The sequence below is a fragment of the Neolamprologus multifasciatus genome, chromosome 7, assembly GCF_963576455.1.
Source record: "Neolamprologus multifasciatus chromosome 7, fNeoMul1.2, whole genome shotgun sequence".
Lineage (NCBI taxonomy): Eukaryota > Metazoa > Chordata > Actinopteri > Cichliformes > Cichlidae > Neolamprologus > Neolamprologus multifasciatus.
The window spans coordinates 39,928,601-39,950,020 of NC_140445.1; the positions used below are offsets into that span (position 1 = coordinate 39,928,601).

Below are 21,420 nucleotides of genomic sequence, written 5' to 3' on the forward strand. Positions count from 1 at the left end.
TTAGCGGTAATAAAAACCAATCAACATACTTTATGATGAACTACTTTAATTTAAAATCTTTTACATTTATTTATTATTATTATTAATAATTATTCATGATGAATTACTTTGTAATAAATTACTTAATGAAGACCTGATCGTGGCTTACTTTATCATACATAATTACTACAATGACTTTATTTTTTGATTTAATTTATGATTAAACCCTTCGTGATTGTGTTATCATAGATTACACAGACAAATGACTATGATAATGAATTTGATGAATTAATAGATTACTTGTAGGCAAATTAATTTACAATAATTTTATGAATTATTTCATGAAAAATTAATTTATAATAAATTACCACGATGACAACTTTGTAATGAAATATTTCATGATAAAATAAATTCTAAAGCAAAGAAAATGAAAACTGAGTGAAGCTTTTCCCAAATTTTGTTTTAATCTGTCAGCTCGGACAAAAAGCCGACATAAAGACATTGCTGAACATTTTCCTCCACACAAACTCGTGATGCCATGTTCAGCTAAAAAAACATTTCATTGGTAAAGAAGATCATGAGCGGCGACGATAAATGAACCGTGCTGACAGAATACATGTGCAGATCAGATCTATAATACAGTTTAATAGCACAGAGCTTCATGTCAGAGAAGCTACAAACAGACATGAAATCAAATCTGAACATCAGCAAACAAAACATTCAGGTTTATGATGTCATCATGCCTCACAGGCTTCAGTGTGGAGCTCAGAGCATCCACAGCACCACCCGCAACCTCCAGCACGCCCCACAGCCCTGTGTGTGTGCGCACACGTCTGTGTGTGCGCATGCTAGTGTGTGTTTGTGTGCGAGTGTGTGTGCATGTGTGTGTGGGTGCGTGTGTGTGCATGCATGTCACGTTCAGAGCGTGCTGTCACCGCCACCTGACAGCAGGAAGAACATGGAGGGGAGGGGGGTCAGAGGAGGTAAATATGGAGACGAGCACACATAAAGGTGTGTGTGTGCAGGTTGAGGAGCAGGAGGTCAATGGTGGGTTAGAAGCAGGTGGATGGGGGGGGAGCAATGAGGACAGTTCTGAGGGGCTATTGGCCTAGAAGGTCTTCCTGTGGATGGCACGTGCTCTGTCTTCTTCATATTCCCGCTTCGACACCCACATCTTCTTAAAGGTGTCCAACGACGCTAAGATGGAGCCACTGCATCAAGAAGTGGGGTCAGAGAAAGGACCAATCAGAGGGAACAGCCACAAAGACACACAGTGACACACGAGTGAATCAAAGACTTACCCAATCCACGTGGAGTACAGCCTCTCCTGGGGGGCCGAGATCTGCCAAAGAGAAACCACAGGTCACTGACACCTCCTGCTGAGACATCCTCACTCACACCTCCTAAATGACATCTCCTCACTGAGTCCTCCTCTCCAAGACTTCTTCACGGTTTACAAAGCATTTTGTTTGCTTTGTGAATACATAAATATATTTCTTTTAAATGTATACATCTCTGCTCTCCTCCTCCTCCCAAGCATTTTCATGAGAAACAGGCTTGGGATGCCTCTGTGCTGCGAGTACTTCAGTGAGCAGGAGCAGGAGGTCAGAGGTTACTGTGGGCGTGTCCCAGTCAGAGCTTACCTTGATCTTCACGTCTTTGGGTGCGAGCTTCTTCACTTCAGTCAGTAACCGTTCGCCGAAGCCTGAGTGGGGACAGTACAGTGTTACTCGCCGCTGCAAACAGGAAGTTTTACAGACTGCAGTGCGTGCACTGACCTTTGATGAGTGTGGAGCCGCCACACAGTACGATGGTGGAGAAGAGCGTGCGCCGCAGGTCCATATCGGACTTCTGGATGGCGTAGGCCAGGACTTCGTGGATGCCTGAGCTCTCGTCTCCGATCAGGTCTGGTCTGAACAGCAGCTCCGGGGCGCGGAACCTGGCGGGGCCGATCTGAAAACGCAAGGTCACATGTCAGGGGAATGGGGAGGAACGCTACACGGGAACGACCAATCAGTAGGAACAGGACTTACGTTTAAAGTGCTTCCGTCAGGGAGGACGTACTGAGCCTTCTCAGTCTCTAAGGTCTCATCCTTCTGAGGGTTCAGGGAGAGGTAGCAGGCTCTCTGCAGGGACATGAGAACATTAGAAACTCTCATAACACCTGACTCACATTTCAGCACCGCCACCGCCGCCGCCTCACCTCTTTAATGGTGCGAACGACCTCAAACTCGGCCGACGTGTTGAAGTTGTATCCTTCCTTACGCAGCAGCAGTCGCAGGTACCGCGACACATCTCTCCCAGCGATGTCCACACGCATGATAGAGTGTGGAATGGCGAAGCCCTCGTATATGGGCACCACGTGGGTCACACCATCGCCCGAGTCCAGCACTACGCCAGTGGTGCGGCCTGTGGCGTACCTGTAGGAAAACAGAGGCCATCACGGTTATGATAGAGACTCAGCAAACGTCTTCTAGCCTGCTCTGATTCTGTCTGGTGAACAGACGCGAAGACGACGCAACATGCATCACATGCACTTTTCTCTAACTTAGAGAGACAATTAAAATGTCATCAACACACAGACACAACAGGAGAACCATCAAAACCCCATCAGGTCCAGTCATGTTAACATCAGGACGTTTCTCAGCCCAGCAACATGTTAAACTCAGGCTTCACGTTTAATAATCGACCCTCTGCGTCCTGCACAGACTCTGTTCCGGGGTTGGCACGTTTTTCAGATCTGAACATTTTTGACGAAAATTTGATCTCACAATGCGCACAGTGAAAAAAAAACAAAAAAAAAACGGAGTGGCCGTGAAGCAATGATGAGCTGGTACTGGCATTTCTGAGCAAGAAAGGGAAGAAACAGATTCTGGTTTATATGCAGGCAGCAAGCAGCAGGAGGATTTCCTGTTGTGATCCAGGGTCGAAGCTTTGGCCATGTTTCATGTCAGTGGGCAGTTTGAGCTCCTTGGCAGAGTTGAGACAACACCTGAGGAGGCAGCAGCAGCTAGTTGTGACGTCAAAACGGATTATTTACCGTTTTGACGTAGTGTAGATTCAGTACCAGTGTACACTTTGAGCTACAAGCATACTTGTTGCCAAATGCAGCGATCCGTTTGGTCAAAACTCTGAAACGCCGAGCATGTTCCAAGCTTCTGAGTCTCACACATTCATTCTGTGAAGTTCGACAGCTGTTTTAAGAAAAGAAACACTCATGCTGATTTTACTTGCCCAGTGTGTGAAGGCCTTCCATCACAGAGGGGCTCAGATCATAATGTGACCCAAAGTCACATCTGATTGGTTCAAAGCACACAAAGACTCAGTGAGCTGTCACAGATGGCGGTCAGGGTCCTCCCCTTTAATGAGGAACACACCTACAATCAGCACAGAACCCTGTGTGTGTGCGTGAGAGCTTGCAGTGACTCAGGGTAATTTAGGGCCTATACTGCCACCTTGTGTGTGAGCCATGCAACTGCAGCGAGTCTTCAGTGAGCCCTCGTGTGCGTTTAACACCTTTAACTGTTTCTTGACCAAACATGAGGCTGAGGTTCACGCGGCCTTCAGCTCAATGCTGAGTCAGCAACATGAGGACACAAACAGGAAGTGAGTTCTTACAGACTGAGCACGGCCTGCATAGAGATGAAGAGTGCCGGCACGTTGAAAGTCTCGAAGAACACTTCAGCCGCCTTCTCCCTGTTCTTGCTCGGGTTCAGAGGAGCCTCTGTCAGCAGCACAGGATGCTGGGAAAGGTAAAAAAACCAAAACAACAACAACAACAAAAAAAAAACAAAACAAAAAAAAAACAACACAGGGTTAGCGGTGTCGCGACAAGCTAGTGTGTGGAAGTGAGAGAGCCGGAGAGGAGCTCACCTCCTCGGAGAATGTCTGCAGCTGCTCCTTGGAGTAAACGTACTGCCAGATCCGCTCCATATCATTCCAGTCGGTCACGATGCCGTGCTCCATTGGGTACCGCACCGACAGCAGGCCCCTGTGCTCCTGACGGGAGGAGGGGGAGGAGGAGAGTTTATTATTCCCTGAAAATGTGATCCAGTCACATGCTTTGATCTGATGGAAAAAAGAGAGCTGCAAATGCTGTGAGAAGGTCATGTGACAATTATCTGGAAAAAACAAAAGAAAAAAACCCCACACAACCAAAAAAAAACCCTGTATTCAAAACAAGAAACTTTATTGATCCTGCAGGGCAATAACTTCCTGTTCCTCTTCCAGTGAGAGCAGAGCTGCTGGACCTCCTGAAGCTGCTAGAGATGAGCAGCTCAAGCATGGCCACACATCACATCCTTCATCACCTTCAATCGCCATCATAAGGTTACTAAATACATGACATTTACGTGCTCTCACACATTAAACGCCTTTCGGTAAAGATGACACTGCCTCACCAAGGTCTGCAATCTCAGGTTTGATTGCCTCTGCACCGACCTCAGCAGGAACAATAAAGAGTCGACTTTAAAGGAGCGTTTGTGATGAAGGTGTGGCCCATCGAAGCTCCACACAATATCAACAACATCAACAATAATGATAATAAAAATGATAATGATGATAATAATAATTACAATGATGATGATAATAATAATAATAATAATAATAATAAAGATAACAGCATCATAAAAGGGCAGTGAGTGTCAGCAGGGATGTAGTTTAATCGGCAGTGAGGAGGAGCAGCGGTACCTCGGCCTTGGGCCCAATGAAGAGGTCTCCCTCCAGGGCTCCCGCCATCACGCGCACATGCTTTGGACGCCCGACGCTGCACATGAAACACACAGAGCACTGAGAGAGTGAGCTGCAGGCTTGGTTAAACAGCAACAGAGACCATGGAGTCTCCGTTAACTTACTAGTTGGGGAAGCAGTATTTGGGGATCTGGTCTCCCGCAAAGCCGGCCTTGATGACCCCCGACCCCTAAAGGGAAAAGAAAGATGACGTTTGAGCATCACAGGGTTAAAGAAGCTGAGAGGTCATGAGATGCCGCCCGAGGCTGGCAGCAGTCACAGCTCCTCTGCTTCAACAGACACTTTGTCCTCCAAGTTAAAAAAAAGTTGTTTCTGCTGCACAAAGCTTCAGTTCCTGCTGTGAGTGAGCGAACAGGAAGGAGCGCCAGACGCCAAACCCCGACGACAGCAGCTTAATTATCCCAAAGATCTGAAACCATGTCTCACAAAGAGCCCAGAGAAGCTCAGCGGTCTAAAGCTCGATACCAAAACTTCTCAGTGAAGTAAAACCTGAGTAAAGACAACCAAGTAAAATATGTGAAATGCACCAACGCTGAAATAAACTGAACTGAAAACTGTTCATTAAACGCACCAACTATCAGCTTTACTGTGATTACTGTTTGAGGCTTGATCTTTGACCTATTGATTTGTGTTTCTGAACTCTTCATCAGCGCACTCTCACACATGCACATGAAACCTTATTTTAACTTTTAGATCGCAAATAATCCCTGAAGGTGGAAGCCTTGGGGTGGAGCTCGTCCCACCATTAAACTCACACCCGGTGGAGTTTAGGCACCCCACCTTTGGTTTTGGTTTGAAATACAACAAGCTGCCAAAGCATTGCCTTCCTGGTTGCCACATTCCCGCTTCTTGTAGACAAAATATGCCAATTTCGAGTGAGTCTGAGTAAGTGACTGTAAACTTGCTCTCTTTGCACAACCTGCAGGTCTGTGAGGCTCCTTTCATGGCCCAAGGAGGGGGTCCTCCCTAAATTCACAGAATCAGCCCAAGATGAGAAACCTTCAGTCTCTGAACCTAAAACACACTAAACTGAGACTCCTGCTCACAGGTCAGGCAGTCTGTGTTTGTAGACAACGCTCAGAGCGCCTCAGTTGGCTTCCTGAGATCATCCAATGAGAAAATAATAGGCTTAAAGAGACAGGAGCTGAAACGTCTTTGCTCAGACTGATGGCCTGAGCGGGTGAAGAGGCATGAGTGGAACATACACTGGATTCATCACGTTTAAATCAGACACAGCTCCAGCTGAGTGCTGCACGTCACAGGGCACGTCACTGAGAAATAAAAAATATAGTCAGGTTTTAACTTTCATTGACGGAATTAAGGTTAGCTCTATGTGCTTATGAAGCTCCCCTCTCGGTTATTGACAGTGTCACGGCCATGCTAACATGCTAGCAGCCGTCTGCTGTGCTGCATGTGGGGCTTCGGGGTGACTCCCGCAACCTGTCTGCTGGTTATTTAGCAGCAGAGCCGGGTGGAGGAGTGAGCTGATGCCGCTACAGCACCACGGACAGCTAACACGCCCCGGATCCGGCTCCACTAACCTGCTGCTACCCGGAGCTAGCAGCGGATCCGGCTAGCGGCTAACGCGGCTGAGAGCTGCAGAAGTGAGCCGGCCAGAGGAGGCGAGCTGGCAGCATCATAGAGGGAACATAGAGGAAAGAGGAACCCCGCTGCACCTCCAGGAAAGGTGAGCACCGACCTATTAGCTCCGACACAATAGCGGCAGGCTAACGGTTAGCCCGCGGCCTCGGGCTGGGTGTGGATGAATGACATCATCATACTTACATTATCAATCACCACCGGTTGGTTAGCTAAAATGTCATAGGACTCCATGACCGCACGTGCGCTTCAGGTGTGTTTCTATCGATCCGCGTGAGTCTTCGTGCCCGTTTAGTGTTTTAATCATGTAAAAATCAGCGCCGGTTTGCCGCTCCGCTCTACGCCTGTCGACGCTCCTCTGCCGCTGCTGCCGCCCCGACCACAACAACCAAAGTACCGAGGCGGGCTCACGGTGCAGACAGCCAATCAAGCTCCAGAGATCCTGACTGGCATCACGGAGAGCCAATCAGCATGTCTATACGCTGTCAACGAGCGGCAGCGTTTCTGGGGGTCTGCTGGCAGATCACAGTTAACTATCACATTTAACTAATAATGCAATTAAAGCGCTTTACTACACAGAGGGGGTTTTTAGCAGTGTTTTCTAACGATAATATCAGCTAAAAATTGTTTTATTTAATCTACATTTACAAACATTTACATTTTAATAGTCGGTAAAAAGGATGACAATATATTCACCGAAAGTGACAACATAAAAGATAACACTTCATGTTGCTCGTAATAAAAAAAAAAGTCCAGTAGTTGCACTAAAAGTCGACAATTTTTTTATTTTTATTGCACCATCTTTACTTTATTTAACAAACAATGAGTATACAACATACGAACAGATGAAGTATACAAAACAACAGAACATGAACACAAAAAGCCAGGGGTAAAAGAAAACGGTAACAATTATAAGAATACACGCAAAAATTCACATACATATATTGTTTTGAGAGCCTTTTTGTTGGTGGAGTCTGATATTGATTGTATGTACATTTCCACATCCTTAAAAAATGACATAAATATGGTGTTTTGTTAGTAAACTTACATTTATGGATAAAAACTTTAGCTAAAAGTATTAACAAATTTATCATAAAAAACATTTATCATTCTTCTTGGGGAACTTAAAGAAACAGAATAAAACATTTTCCCATCGTAAAGAAAACTCCCTTAAAATATGGACAATAACAAACCTGCTAAATTCCTTCCAGAATCTCTGTGTAAAAGAACAGTACCAAAAAAGATGTGTCACAGTTTCTGGATGATCCCCACAGAAAGTACAATTAGTATTTATGTCCCTTTTAAATTTTACCATGTAGTGACTGGCTGGATAACATTTATGTAGAATTTTAAATGAGACTTCTTTCACCTTATTTACAATCAAATATTTATGGGGGATCATCCAGACTGTCTTCCACTTGATATCTGGAACATATCGGTTCCAATAAGATATTATATATGGGAGAGAGACGATATCTTCTTGGAATAAACTACGTATTCTCTTATTGCTGTTACCAAGTTCCTGTGAAAAGCAGATTTTTCCTATTGGTGACTCAGCTGGATCAGGGAGAGTGACTGAGGTAGATATTGAGCTGTCAGTGTTTTTATATAACATTAAAGTACCTGAGGGTATGGCACCAAGCACCATTGAGAATTCCTGAACACTGATTGGAAAATTATATAGTGCAATAAAGTCGTTGTAAGTAAGTAGTTGTCCCTCTTTATTAACCAGCTGAGCCACCAATAGGATCCCATTTTGGACCCAAGTTTCTAGGAAAAGTGATTTATTTTTATATAAAATATCTCTGTTGTTCCAGATTTGTAAGGTGAGAAGTTGTGTTTATAAATGAGGGTCCACGCTAAGAGGACCTGCTTATGGAAGGATGAAAGCTTTACAGGGAGTTTCTCAACATTGTAATTACAATTTAAAATAAAATTAAAGCCACCAAAACGAGAGAAAATATGATATGGTATAAAGTTCCAGATAGAGGTAGGGTTTTTAAGAAAATGTTTAGCCCAATTAATTTTGAAAGTGTTATTTAAAGTAGAAAAGTCTAAGACGTTAAGCCCACCTGATTCGTACTTATTCATCACAACAGTTTTTCTAATATAATGCGTACGGTTTTTCCATATAAAATTAAAGAGCATACGGTCAATATCTTTACTAATTTTCTTATCCAGATGTAAGGAGAGAGCAGCATATGTTAATCGGGATATCCCTTCAGCTTTAGTAATTAACACTCTACCTTTCAACGACAAGTCCCTTTGCAGCCACTGGTTGAACTTTTTTTAGGGTTTTCTGTATAATTGGAGTGAAGTTTGAAGAGCATCTTAATTTTTGGTCTTTGGATATTAACAGTCCCAAGTATGTGACTTCTTGTTTAACAGAAATATTACAGATAGTATTTGCAGGGCAGTCTTTAATTGCTAGTAACTCACACTCTAAATAAAAGTCGACAAATGCAGCTTTAAATACATTTTCCGTGTACCCTCAAGGCATTACCAGTGTCACGGGATCCAGCCAATCAGAAAGCTAGAAAAAAGCCAAAGTGGGCGGGTCCACGGGGCCTGGGGAATGATAAAAACACAGCTGAGACTTGGCTCGAGCAGGTGGGAGCGGTATGCATTTCTCAGGTGAGTTGAGGGTTTACGTAAGTGGCACGCGCTGTTTTAACAGGATACGCTTTGTAGAAGTGCTGTTGTGCCAGCGCGATATGTAGGTTAGTAGTTAATGTGCTGTTAGCTAAATTATAAAAACTCTTAAGTGTGTTTATGTTCTTAGAGAATACAGGTTTAATGAAACAAAAGTGTGAAGGCTGCTTCCGGTGTGATATAGTCGTAACTTCCCCCCAGAGCTCTTTTTACAAAGTGAAGTTTGAATTCTGTAAACGGCTTTCAAACGAGTTTTGGAGAGTGGGGAGGAGGAGGAGGCGTGATGCTGCTGGCTGGATGAGCGCTCACAGACCGTGGAGATGTGAGTGAGCACAGGTGTGAGGTTCTGACGGACCTCAGGGTTGGTGGTTCGGATCATTGTCAGAAATCTGGGCACTCGTTGACCCACATCCTGCCATTAGCTTAGCCGCAGTCCGAGGCTAAGGGGCTTTGCGCTTTTATCTCACCTGCTGTCACTTTTTTAAACATCAGACATTTAATTTGAACGTACATTCTCCGTGTCCAAATAAACGAAACACATTCTCCGTGTCGGTACTCTTTTTGGTTTCATTGTATTTCATTTTCTAATGTACTCGCTACCACCTCACGCTGGTACGTTTAATATAGATGGATGGACATGCTGGGTTTTCTTTTGTTTGTTTTTAGACGCAGGTGTGGGTTTTGAACTCTGATTATTTGCAAACGTGTCACGCCCTTTTACTTTACCTTATCTATTTAACGATGCCACCTTTGACTCTCCAGACTGAGTGGAGCAGCCTGCTGTGGTTCAGACTATGCCTGGTAACATCATGGCTCTGCAGCCATCTGAGAAGTAAGATTTATCCTCAGAATCAACTTTAATTCCACAAAGCTGAAACAAGTTAAAATGAACTCTTTCACTTTTTTGTGTATGCAGATGTTCCAGTAACTTAATCTTTCAGTTGTTGCAATTATTAAGATGGTGACTGTAATTCTAAATTTTAATACATTTTGTTTTCCTTGAATTGTTATGAAAACGTTTTTGTAAAATTTTAACTTTTTCTAATTTTATTTTTGTGCTGCTGCTCGGCTCATTTTCAGGCTGAACTCTTTTGTGTGTGGTGCCTCTGGGTAATTTAGGGGCTATACTGCCGTCTTGTGTATAAGTTGTGCAGCTGCAGTGAGGCCTTGTGTGTTTTAACACCTTTTAAATGTTTCATGAGCGAACTTGAAGCTGACGTTCATTCATGTCTCATTTCAGGCACTGCTGGGTGTGTTTTGCCACAGAGCAGGATGACCCTGGTGCTGAGTGGCTGAGTCCCTGCAGGTGCAGAGGAAGCACTAAGTGGGTGCACCTGACCTGCTTGCAGTACTGGCTGGACAATAGACTGAGAGTGAGCCAGCAGCCAATCAGATGTCAGCTGTGTGAGGTGGCGTACTCTGTCATCTTCCCGCAGATGGGTGAGTATCAACTTATTCAGGGTCATATCATAGGTCCTCAGAGGTGTGGTGGAGCTCTCTACTACCCCTTCAGGCGAAGGGAGAAACTGAACACATGGTGTTTAACAGGTGTAGGAAGGGTGGTGCATCCTGTCAGTGGAGAACGCGTAGTGGGTTAACGTTGATCCTGGGTTGTTGTTTCTCCTCAGGCCCACTGGTCGACTTTCTGCAAGTGGTGGACAGAACGTTGACAGCCATCGGTCCATTTGGGACCCTTGGGTTGGTGGTTGGGACGGCGTACTGGACAGCTCTGAGCTACGGTGCTGTGACGGTCGTGCAGGTACACAGAGGGAACGTCTTGTAAGGGCATCACATTGGCAGCGTCCTCAACACCTCGTGTTCTGCAGGTTATGGGACGGGCAAATGGTATGATGGCTATACGGGGAGCAAGGCCTGTGCTCCTGCTCTCCGGCCTGCCCGCCATCCCTGTACTGCTCATTCTTGGGAAGACCGTCCGCTGGGATGACTGCGTCTTGAAGCTGTGGCAGAAATGCTGCTACGAACCAAAGCTGCCGTCAGGTACACGCACACCCGGAATATGTCGCAGTGCAGATGCATGAGCAGTTTCACTTAAAGTTAAATGTTTTAAGACCTTTTATATTCTTTCAGGTGTGCTGATTAACTCACGAATTTGTTCTTTATGGTATAAAATTTCCTCGTGTTTCACTGCTTATAAATAAAACAGAATTCTAAGTTGTGCCATATTTGCTGCCATGGGACAAATGACCTTGTAAAGTCCATTAAGGTTTGCTGTAAATGGCAGATGCAGTACTGCAGGCAGTCAGAGGGGGGTGCTGTTGTTCCTGTCCTAGTTTAGACATCTGTCGCTGCAACGTCAGTGTTACGGTTTTTGACTCTGCTCACTATCATGAGGAATTGCTCTGTCAGATCTTGTTTAAAGGTGAGTCCACCCCTCCCCCACAGAAAATCGGCAGTACCTGCCCCCCATTCCCGTGGATGAGCCCAGAGGGAAGCGTCAGTTCCTGACCTCCAGGATGCTTTGTGGCGCACTCCTGTTTCCCTCCATTGCTGTTCTAACTGGGCGGCTACTGTTCCCGTCTGTGACCTCTCACCTGCAGCGCGCTTTGCTGGTAAATGTACTCAGACCTCTGATTGGAGAATGATGTGCTCTGTAAGGTTATTGGTTGGCTAAGAAGCCGGTGGTACTGACTGGTTTACTGGTGTCTGCTCCACAGGGTGGCAGTGCTTACGTGCTGCTCAAAGGTGTGCTGAAGGTGTACTTCACAAAGCAGCTGTTCATCATGCACGCCAGCAGGCGCATCCTCAACTATGGTGACGTTCGGAGAGCAGAGCGCCACAGGGATGGCAGCGGCAATTAGAGGCGGAGATGGTGCAGAATTGTTTTTAACTAAATCCTGGAGGAGTTTAAACTGTTTTTACCAGACAATGTGAACACTGACACTGTGTCTTGCCTCACTCTGGTCAAATGATCTGCAATACAACCTCAAGCTGAACCTGCTCACACCGTTATGGAGCCCAGTGGGTCAGAACCAGACTGTAACTGGACTATGGTGTTTCTGGTGTATTTTAACTAGCGGATTGCTCTGATTGCAGTCTGTCAGCAGCTCCATATGGATTATTTTTAATAAAGCTTTTTCTTTAAATCAGGCATGTCTGTAGTCTTTATTCACAGCCATTGATTTATTATTTATACAGTTATAATGAAAACCTCCACTCAGTAATATTACATCACATACAACTCTAAAGAGCTTGTGTGCTTCAAATTGACTGTTTCAAAACTTTAACGTGACACTTGAAAGCACTGCGTTCGGGGGGGAGGGGGCTCGCAGCCTACCTGAGTGTTGTGGCTGACAACACCATCCCTCTATGGCCTCAGTGACCCAGCTTCTGATTTCACTGAGCTCAGATCTCAAACATGATGGGGAGTAAGCTGCACTCAGGTGGCCTCAATCACATTTTTTACTGTTGGCATGGAGGCAGCTGACACATCTGCAGCAGCTGTGTGAGCATGTCATAATGATGTAATGTAAATGTCAACCAGTTTCCAGCAGCATGCTGAAGAAATAAATTTGCTCAGAAGTTCAAACCAGTATCAGCGAAGTGTCTGAGGGGTGTTGCCTCTGCTTTCACTTTTAAATTGTGTAGGTCTGCATTGCTTTTATTTTAATCATTTGCTACATTTCTAACTTTGTTTTATTGCTTTTTTTTTTGTGTTCAGTTATTTGCTTCACTTCTATTTGATTCTAAATATAAATTGTTACTTAATTTGTTAGTTGGATACTTTTTTATATATATATAATCTTTAAGATAAAATATACTTATTGTCCCTCCATCCGTGAGCTTTTCGACGGAAACTCACGGGCCCCGCCCCCTCTGTTCACTGATTGGCTGTCGGTCTCCAGTCTGGCCCGCTGATTGGCTCGCTGGATGTCTGAGCGGATTGTGGAAGAGGAAAGGGAGAGCGCTTGTTGCTGTGGCCGAAGGAGCTCCTTTCCCGGGCAGAAGCGGGAGCGGCCGGTTCGGCTGAAGCTGTCCGCTATGAGGAGAGTCACGCTCTTCGTTAACGGCACGTGCACGAACGGAAAGGTAAGCTATAACGGTGAGGCGGGAGTCGGTGTGCTGGCGGGGACAAAAATGGCCTGTTCCTGCTCCAGCACGCCCCCGGATCTCTCGGCGGGCGGAAACGGTAACGGTGCGTTTTGTCCGCGAGCGCGCAGGTGGTGGCCGTGTACGGATCGCTGGAGGACCTGCTGTGTGTGGCCGGCTCCAAGCTGGGCATTCGAGCCTCCAATGTGTACAACGGGAACGGCGGTCTCATTGACGACATCGCGCTGATCAGGTGAGGGGCCTGTCCAGGTGTAACAGTGAATCCACGGAACTGCAGAGGCGTTCAAGGTGTTTCCACCTGTGAGCGGTGAAATGTTCCTGTGGAGGGCAAAAAGTGACGGAAGTGACAATAAAAACCGGGCACATAGATATAATCCCTTTTTTAATTTTAGATCATTTTAATAATTCCACGCTTATTTATACCTTATTTTTCTGTTTATTTAATATGCAAGTATATGCCTGCCGTTTGTGTGTTTGTTTTGAGACAGCCCCACCCTCACTGTGTTTCCTATGTTTGTGTGTGCAGAGACGATGACGTGCTGTACGTTTCTGATAGAGACTCATTTGAAGGTGAGTGTGATGACCTGCAGCCGAGGGGTCAGGGGTGTGCTGCTGAGGTGTTTTTGACTCTGAGCTCAGAGTGTGCAGAAGTTCCTGCACATGCTCTTAACTTGTTTTGGGGTTTTTTTTCTTTTCAACTCTGACATCCAAATGATGTCCCTAATCTGACACATAAGCCCCACCCACCTTTTGTGCAGACTTCCCGTTGGTGTCGGCTGGTAAAAGAGCTGATTGGACCCATGTTTATTGCACTAATGCTACCTGTGCGCTCACCTGTCCAGATCCTCAGGATGACCCCAGAGGCCCTGATAAGGATCAGACTCACACTGATTGGCTGACTCTCAATGTCGGTGGACGCTGCTTTACGACGACGCGGTAAGCATAACTGTCTTTGGCAGGTTTTACACTGATTTAAGTCGGCTGTTTTTGTTTTCATGATGACCTTAATAATCAGTCTTTAATGACGCTCAGCTGTCAAAGTCAAAATCGGAGGTGGAGTGGAGGTGCTGCAATGTGCAGAGTGACATGCTGGGGCCGCTGTTGTCCCCAGCGATGCAGAATATCCAGATTATTCTGTCACTCACCTGAAGGCTGCTGATGGTGATCAGAGGCTGCTGATCAGCTTGTCCTGAGCTTTATTACAAATTTCATGATTTTGTTTCTGTGAAGCTGAACCTCCCTGACGTGGAGGGTTAAAGGTCATTGTTAATCTGAGTCTTGTGTGTGTTTGCTTGCTCAGGAGCACGTTAGTCAGTAAGGAGCCGGAGAGTATGCTGGCCCACATGTTTAGAGAGAAAGGTGAGCACAGCTTCACGTCAGCAGGAAGTGGTGCATGTGCAGCGTGCTTTAATCTTGCGCACGTTTCAGACGTGTGGGCGAACAAGCGTGACCGCCAGGGCGCATACCTGATCGACCGCAGCCCGGATTACTTCGAGCCCATCCTGAACTACCTGCGGCACGGACAGCTCATCATCAACGAGGGGATCAACCCCCTCGGTACGCCACATAAATTCACAGCACCCGTTCAGCCCACAGACACTGCCTGCTAACCGTGTTCTTATCTGTGCAGGTGTGCTGGAGGAAGCCCGCTTCTTTGGGATCGAGCAGCTTGCCAAACAGCTGGAGGCCCTTATAAAGGTGTGTGCTTTTTTTTTTTTTTTTTTTTTTTTGGGCCTGTGTGCGTGTGCACTCTGCTGTGATTGGTATCTTGTGTTCAGTCCTCTCAGCCTCCTGACGATCACTCACCTTTGACCCGGAAAGAGTTCATCAGGTTCCTGTTGGCCACGACCACAAAGTCCGAGCTGCGCTGTCAGGTGAGCACTGTCTGTGTACCTGGTTGTCATGGTAACAACAGCATTAGCTGAGATTAACCCCTGGGAACCAAACAGTCCCTCTGTGAATCGGCCATCCTGCCTTTTCCTGTGTTTGGTCGAGTTAACATTCCCTACCTGCTGGTTACCCACAGCAGCTACCTGACAGGTGAGGGAGCGTGATCACCTGTGCTCAGATTATCTTGGCTTGGTCAGGCATTTGAAGACACCACAGGTAACTTGAGTAACAGTGGGCGCTCTGTGGGTTTTGTTTCAGGGTCTGAACTTCACTGGTGCCGACCTTTCTCGTCTGGACCTGCGTTACATCAACTTTAAGATGGCCAACCTGAGAGGAGCCAACCTGACCCACGCTAACCTGAGCGGGGCCAACCTGGAGCGAGCCGACCTGTCCGCGGCCTGCCTTGACGTGAGTCGCCGCCCACCATAACAATAACTTTGAGCCCTCAAAGTTTTAACAGCCCAGGAGATCTCCACAGCTCTGTTAGAAACTGAACCCAGATCAGTTTAATTTTCACAATCTGATGATTCAACCTGGTGTCTGAGCACCTGGGTGATCATCTGTCACAGTCTGAATGACCTGCAGCTCTTTGACTTTGACACTTGTTTCTGATCACTCTTCTGGGTTCAGGTTCAGATCGGCAGGTGGGACAGGTGTCTGCTGTATCTGGCTGTGATTCCTCTGTGTCAGAATCGTGTGTGTGTGTGTGCGTGTGCAGGGCGCCAACCTGCAGGGTGTGAAGATGCTGTGCACCAACGCTGAAGGAGCGTCGTTGCGAGGCTGCAACTTTGAGGATCCTGCAGGAGTCAAGGCCAACCTGGAGGGTGAAGCAGCCAATCACAAACCATCTATAGATAAACGCACAGACACTGGTTGTCGTGGAGAGAGAGATAGATATATTTATATTTTTGTGTGTGTGTTGGGTCAGGGGCCAACCTGAAGGGTGTGGACATGGAGGGAAGTCAGATGACGGGCATCAACCTGAGAGTCGCCACGCTGAAGAATGCCAAATTGAAGAACTGTAACCTGCGGGGGGCGACTCTGGCTGGGACTGACCTCGAGGTCTGTACAGACATGCACACGCACACTCACACATGAGGCTGGAGTTCAAAACAGATCTGACCTGTGTGTCCTGTTCACATTGATGAGCTTGATAAATGTCTCGCTTCCTAAACACATCACACTGTGCAAGTGCCTGTGCCACGCTGAATCAGATGTATTTCCTGTGCGGGAAGACTGACTGAGTGCTCGGTCCAAATACTAAAGATGTGATTTAATCTGACCTGTAACATTAAAAAGCTGATGACGCAGCTTCAGTCAGACATGATCACTGCCATTCTCTTCTAATGATCCCACTGAGGGTTGCGGGGGGGCCTATCCCAGCTGTCTTGGAGCGAGAGGCGGGGTATGCCCTGGACAGGTTGCTAGTCTAACACAGAGACAGACAACCATTCACATCTATGGGCAATTTATAATCACCAGTTAACCTAACCCCACTAACTGCACACCGTTGGACTGTGGGAGGAAGCCGGAGTACCTGGAGAGAAGCATGACTAATATAATTTAATTGGCTCCATTTATTCAACTTAAGAAATCTTCAGGAGGAGGTGGAGACACAAACGCATAAAAACCTCAACAAGCTCCAGAAATGCACGGGCTGTCCGTGATGCTTTCAGGTTCATTTATCTCTTGTTCCTGCAGAACTGCGACCTGTCCGGCTGCGACCTTCAGGAGGCGAACCTGCGGGGCTCCAACGTGAAGGGTGCCATCTTTGAGGAGATGCTTACGCCTCTACACATGTCTCAGAGTGTGCGGTGAACCTGTTTTCCATAACCATGTACACTCACAGTGCCACACCGACCACTGAATGCCAAACTTTTTTTTTTCTGCTCTCAATCCAAAAAAGTGGGTGAGCCACAAAATTAAAACCTGCTGTTCCTACTCTGAAGCTTCTTCACAGGCAGTGGCTCCTCTTCGTTCTGCTTTAACCTCTTTGTTCTCTCAACTGCTGCTGAGCAGTTTGATGTTGTTGTGGGAGACTGCTGCCACCGGGGGCGTGCCATGCGTGGTCCACTCGCCCAAGCATCACAGTAAGCCGTGTCAGAAATGTCCACCTGAACACCAGGACCGTTGGATCCCAGTGAGATGTTCGGTGTCTTGCAAAGGCTTTAATCTTGTGGCTGCTCATAACGTCAGCTTTATTTCAGTGTTTTCAGACACGTATGATGTTCTGATGCCTGCAGTATTTCTGAATTTTATTTTATTTATTTATTTTTTGTAAATGTAACGCAGGTTTGTGGTTGAGGCTTGTATATAGTATATTTTAAAGGGGACCTATTCTTTGCATCACTGACAGTTCATAAAAAAATCACAAACTAGGCCTCAGTGCAGCTCCCGAGCTCTGTGATGTTCCTCAAGGATCTACTCTTTGTCTTCTTATTTTTCTTTATACCTGCTTCCTGTTAGGACTTATGTTTAGAAAGCATAATATTTTTTCTCATCGTTATGGAGCTGTTTTATTTAGCATGACCAAAAACTCCCAGCAGTCACTTTAATGCTCTGTAAAAGGATAAAAAAACAGGATGTCTATAAACTTTTTAACCCCTCAGCTGTAGAAGGCTGAAGTATTTTTAGTCTGATGATCAGGAGTGTCAAAGGGAACCGCAGCAATCCAGTCAGTGACAGATGAAGAACTAAGTTTAAAGCAGGTCCACGGAAAAACGGAAGATCAACCTGTGAACTAATTTTTCTGTAGCTTTACAGCTATTAAAGTTTTCTCTGGTTTAAGGCCAGCTTGTGGTGGAAACTCTGAAACATGTTGTTTTCCATTAAAATCATTAAAACCTTCGTCATCTGAATTATTTTAGGATGAACTTATTATTTTGTAGGGTATTTCTTTTAGTGTGTAGGCTTAGTTCACACCACAAACCTTTTTTCCATGCTTCTCCTTTGACCTCACTGCTAAGAAGTGACTTAATGTTATTAGTTCATCTTTTTTGTTTTAGTCCTTTTTTTTTTTTTAAGCTTCCCCCACTTTAAGCTAACTTTAATCTGATTGGCTCCCCTTCCCTACGAGAACAGTGGTGGGTGGTGCTTCTGTGTCCCCTCTCTGTGACATACAGAGCCATAAGTAGAAAAAACTAAGATGAACTGAGTGATTTGATCAGCACATTATCAGAAACTTACATTTAACATGAAATTCTGCTCTGGAACAGGAAATGATGCACGACAGGAAGTGAGGAAGAGCAGAGCAGGTCCTCTTTAAAATCAGTGAGCATTTCCCTGTATCATGTACAATCAAACAGAATTTCATGTCAAAGAGTTTCATGAAAGAAAAATGAGGATGAGTGAGTGAGAAGTCAATCCTGCTCACCCTCTCCAGTGTGGAGCTGGGACCAGCTTTACCTCCCTCATGTTACCTCTGAGCGGCTGATTTCCCCTCGGCGTGGGAGGTGCAGCAGGCTGAAATAAACTGGAATGAGCCTTTAATAAGAAGCAGAAACAGGTGTTGTTGTAATAAAACATAAACGTCAGTGTGAGGCAGGGTGTCTCCTCTGCTCTTCATTCTGTTTAATAAATCTGTTGTTTCTTAAGTTTATCACCCTCTGTGTGTTTATTGGACCAGAACTGAAATGTCTGAATTGGATGTTTCTATATGCATGAACCAAATCAGTGATTACAGGTTCCTCTTTTCTTATTTCAGTTTATTCTTATTTTCTTTGGGTTTCTTTAACTTTGATGTTAGTAGGTTATTCTCAGAAAGATTGCACCTAAATGCCGTCGGCAGAGTCTGAAAGCATGGAGGATAAATCTCAGACCTGTCTGATGCTCGTGCCTCACAAGTGTGCCAAGTGTGCCAGCTGACGATCGATGAGCACATTCAGGATTCACACGTACAAAACAAAACCACACGATTTAAATGACTCTTCATTTTCTCCCTGAATGGATGCAGAATGTAATCTGCTCTGTTTGCTAGCAGTCTGGTGTCTGCGATTATTATTTTCACATGGCAGACGCTAGTAAGAGCTGGAGCTGATTTCATTTTTCATTAGGTTGTCTAAGCATTTGACCATTGTTTCAAAGTTCACCTTGAAAAAAGTTCCAAGAAACCACACTGAGTAATATATCATATAAAAAGACACTGAAACAGCTGAACAGCACGCCTTTTTTTTACAGCTTATAGGAGCCAAAGATTTCAGCCAATGTGCACCTGTCATATGTGTACAGATAATAAAATACACAAGTTAGCATGTAATCAGCGATTAAGTAAACACTTTAGTTTCTACTGAGTCAACTTCACAACAATGTGTTAGTCCTTGGGGTACATCCCTGCTTTAAAACATTTTTTTTTCATGCAACATTATGACTTCACAAAGATTTATATACAACACTAGATTTCCATATTGATATCAACACAAATGATCCATGAAAACTGATGTCATCAGGCTGACCTCAGCATGTTGTAATTAAAACAAAACTAGTATAGCTGTTTTTGGGTGAACCCAGCAGGAAAGGACTTAATTGCTCCTTTGCCACCTGACAGCCAAAGTTTTTAGTAGAGACTCAACAAGCACAAACTTAGAAAATCATCTTATCTGCTAAAAGAAGAACGAGCCAGGAGAGAGCAGCAGTCTGTGGTCTCCACCTGCTGAACCTTTCCCTTGTGCCTCACCAGCCCACACAAGTGTGATTGTAGAAAAAGCCTCTGACAAAGTCACCTGGTCCTTGCTTTTTTGCAGCTCTTTGGAAAGTCATTCATCCAAAAAACAAAAAACTCTCCAAACTGAATAGATTAATTTCACTGTATCAGTTTACCCATCTCCAAAAATACTCTCAGCTGTCCTCGGAATCAGATTTTTGGACACAGATTTGTAAATATACAATTGTAATCACAAAAAAAAAATTACAACCCTTTCAGTTCAAATCCTGCACAGAACTCATATCACAATGGGCTTCTCTGATTCTGATATTTGCACTCAGTGTTCTCAAAACACCACAGACACATATTTCTTGCACTATGGATCTGCTCGCCTGTTTGGCATTTTTGGTGTGAAATTACTCAAACACATACCTCCATCTTTGGCTGCAGAGTCCCATTATCTTCTCATTTGTGTTTACTGAGAAAACCTCAGTCATCCAACCAAAAAAGCTAAACACATACTCACCACTCTAGCCATTGGTGAGAAAATAATACCTATTAATTAGAAAAATAAACAATCCTTTAGCATTCATGATTGGTTGAATCTCCTTGTTGAGCTCTGTTGCCTCTGTTATTGAACCATGGTCTCTATTCATTAACTCATTAGATGTAACTGTAGTATCTTGATTTTGCATCAGATTGAATTGGACACGAGTAATTTTCCTTTCTGAGAATATTTTAATCACTGACTGGATTTATAAAAATGTACTAATTACATTATCATCACTGATATTATTGATATAAATGGATTGTTCTGTGTTATTAACTCTTCCATTCTGGAAGGATTTTTCAGGCAGGATTTTTCTTCTTGCAGGCAGCAACTGATCTCTTGAGGGGTCCCGGGATGAGTTAGTAGGGTTTTCTATTGGTTTTGTTTTTGGGGGGGCTTTATGTTCCAATGGAGGCTGTATGGTTGACCGGTACTGGCCTGTGGGGGTGCTTGAACTAGCAGCTTTAGTGGAGGAGCTGAGAAAGCCTGAGCTCCACGCTGCTCGAGCTGAAGATGTGGCCTGTGATGTTTGCAGTGGGAGGAAACGTAAAGCCACCAGGGTCTGTGGGGCCTCCTACTGTGAGAAACACCTCCAACCTCACTATGACTCTCAGACTTTCAAAACACCAAAACTTGTTGAAGCTTCTGTGAAGCAGATCTGCTCTCATCATGATGAGGTGATGAAGATTTTCTATCATGCTGTTTACATTTGTATTTGTGTATCTTATATTAAACAATGAATCAGTGAGATGAAAGACATCTTTGGGTGTAGATAACACGAGTCAGGCCTGTGATGGTAACAGAGGTGATTACAGGTTTGAGCTGCAGCGCTCAGGAAGAGCCAAAACTTCATGTTCACCCTTAAAATTTTGGGGCAACTGTCATTCTCAGCAGGTGAAACTCAGTGTTTTGCTCCATGTATGAAGTGAAGGGAGTTACTTTAAACCAGTTTAGTGTGTCTCAGTGTGTCATACCTTCTGAGTTTGTAAGACATTTGAATGAAATCAAATGTGTGTTTTTTTATTTTGAGTAAATTCTTCTTTATAGTTTTGTACTCCATTAATATCCTGGGAAATGTAAATATGTTTTAAAACAAACTGATGACGTATGATTACTGGACAAGTGCTGCTGGATGTAAAACCTGGGTTTGCCTGCAGAGGGCAGCATCACCACCCTGAGTGATGCTTTACTGTGAGTAAAAGATTTAAAGAGTTACAGGTTGGTGGTGTTCTTGTTGTCCTGCATGAACATGATTATGAGCTGAGCAGCAGTTTGTTGCATCGCAGTTCATTTT

At 44.8% G+C, this 21,420-nt stretch overlaps 3 protein-coding genes across 5 annotated transcripts in view; 2 read left to right on the forward strand and 1 right to left on the reverse strand.

The window, feature by feature from the left end:
* Positions 1-12,086, forward strand: part of LOC146514874 (E3 ubiquitin-protein ligase MARCHF5-like) — a 70,608-nt gene extending 58,522 nt beyond the window's left edge. The window contains exons 1-7 of one of the 2 annotated variants that reach the window (XM_085168835.1): positions 8,942-8,961; positions 9,742-9,811; positions 10,220-10,419; positions 10,608-10,738; positions 10,806-10,977; positions 11,383-11,549; positions 11,655-12,086. In XM_085168835.1, the coding sequence (XP_085024961.1) occupies positions 9,774-9,811; positions 10,220-10,419; positions 10,608-10,738; positions 10,806-10,977; positions 11,383-11,549; positions 11,655-11,798 (852 nt within the window). In that variant the 5' untranslated portion in view covers positions 8,942-8,961; positions 9,742-9,773 and the 3' untranslated portion in view covers positions 11,799-12,086. Of the gene's footprint in view, positions 1-8,941; positions 8,962-9,738; positions 9,812-10,219; positions 10,420-10,607; positions 10,739-10,805; positions 10,978-11,382; positions 11,550-11,654 lie in introns of those variants that run through there. The other variant, XM_085168834.1, reaches the window with a different exon arrangement.
* actr1b (actin related protein 1B) lies at positions 419-6,721 on the reverse strand. The gene is made up of 11 exons (XM_085167817.1): positions 6,514-6,721; positions 4,833-4,897; positions 4,669-4,744; positions 3,853-3,978; positions 3,598-3,722; positions 2,183-2,399; positions 2,013-2,105; positions 1,758-1,932; positions 1,623-1,684; positions 1,281-1,321; positions 419-1,190 (listed from the first exon to the last, which is right to left on the reverse strand). The coding sequence occupies exons 1-11, from the start codon at positions 6,559-6,561 to the stop codon at positions 1,088-1,090; spliced, it is 1,131 nt and encodes a 376-aa protein (XP_085023943.1). The 5' UTR covers positions 6,562-6,721; the 3' UTR covers positions 419-1,087.
* A 773-nt stretch (positions 12,087-12,859) lies between the features above and the next one.
* On the forward strand, positions 12,860-18,535 carry LOC146514876 (BTB/POZ domain-containing protein KCTD9-like). Of its 2 annotated transcripts, XM_085168823.1 has the most exons (12): positions 12,862-13,026; positions 13,158-13,279; positions 13,574-13,617; positions 13,890-13,983; positions 14,348-14,406; positions 14,476-14,604; positions 14,678-14,745; positions 14,826-14,921; positions 15,196-15,345; positions 15,656-15,761; positions 15,866-15,999; positions 16,639-18,535. In XM_085168823.1, exons 1-12 carry the CDS (start codon positions 12,868-12,870, stop codon positions 16,753-16,755), a joined length of 1,278 nt encoding a protein of 425 aa, XP_085024949.1. In that variant the 5' UTR covers positions 12,862-12,867; the 3' UTR covers positions 16,756-18,535. The 2 variants fall into 2 exon arrangements, with proteins under 2 accessions (XP_085024948.1, XP_085024949.1); XM_085168822.1 differs by having other exon boundaries at positions 12,860-13,026; positions 14,348-14,604.
* Positions 18,536-21,420: the final 2,885 nt, after the last annotated feature.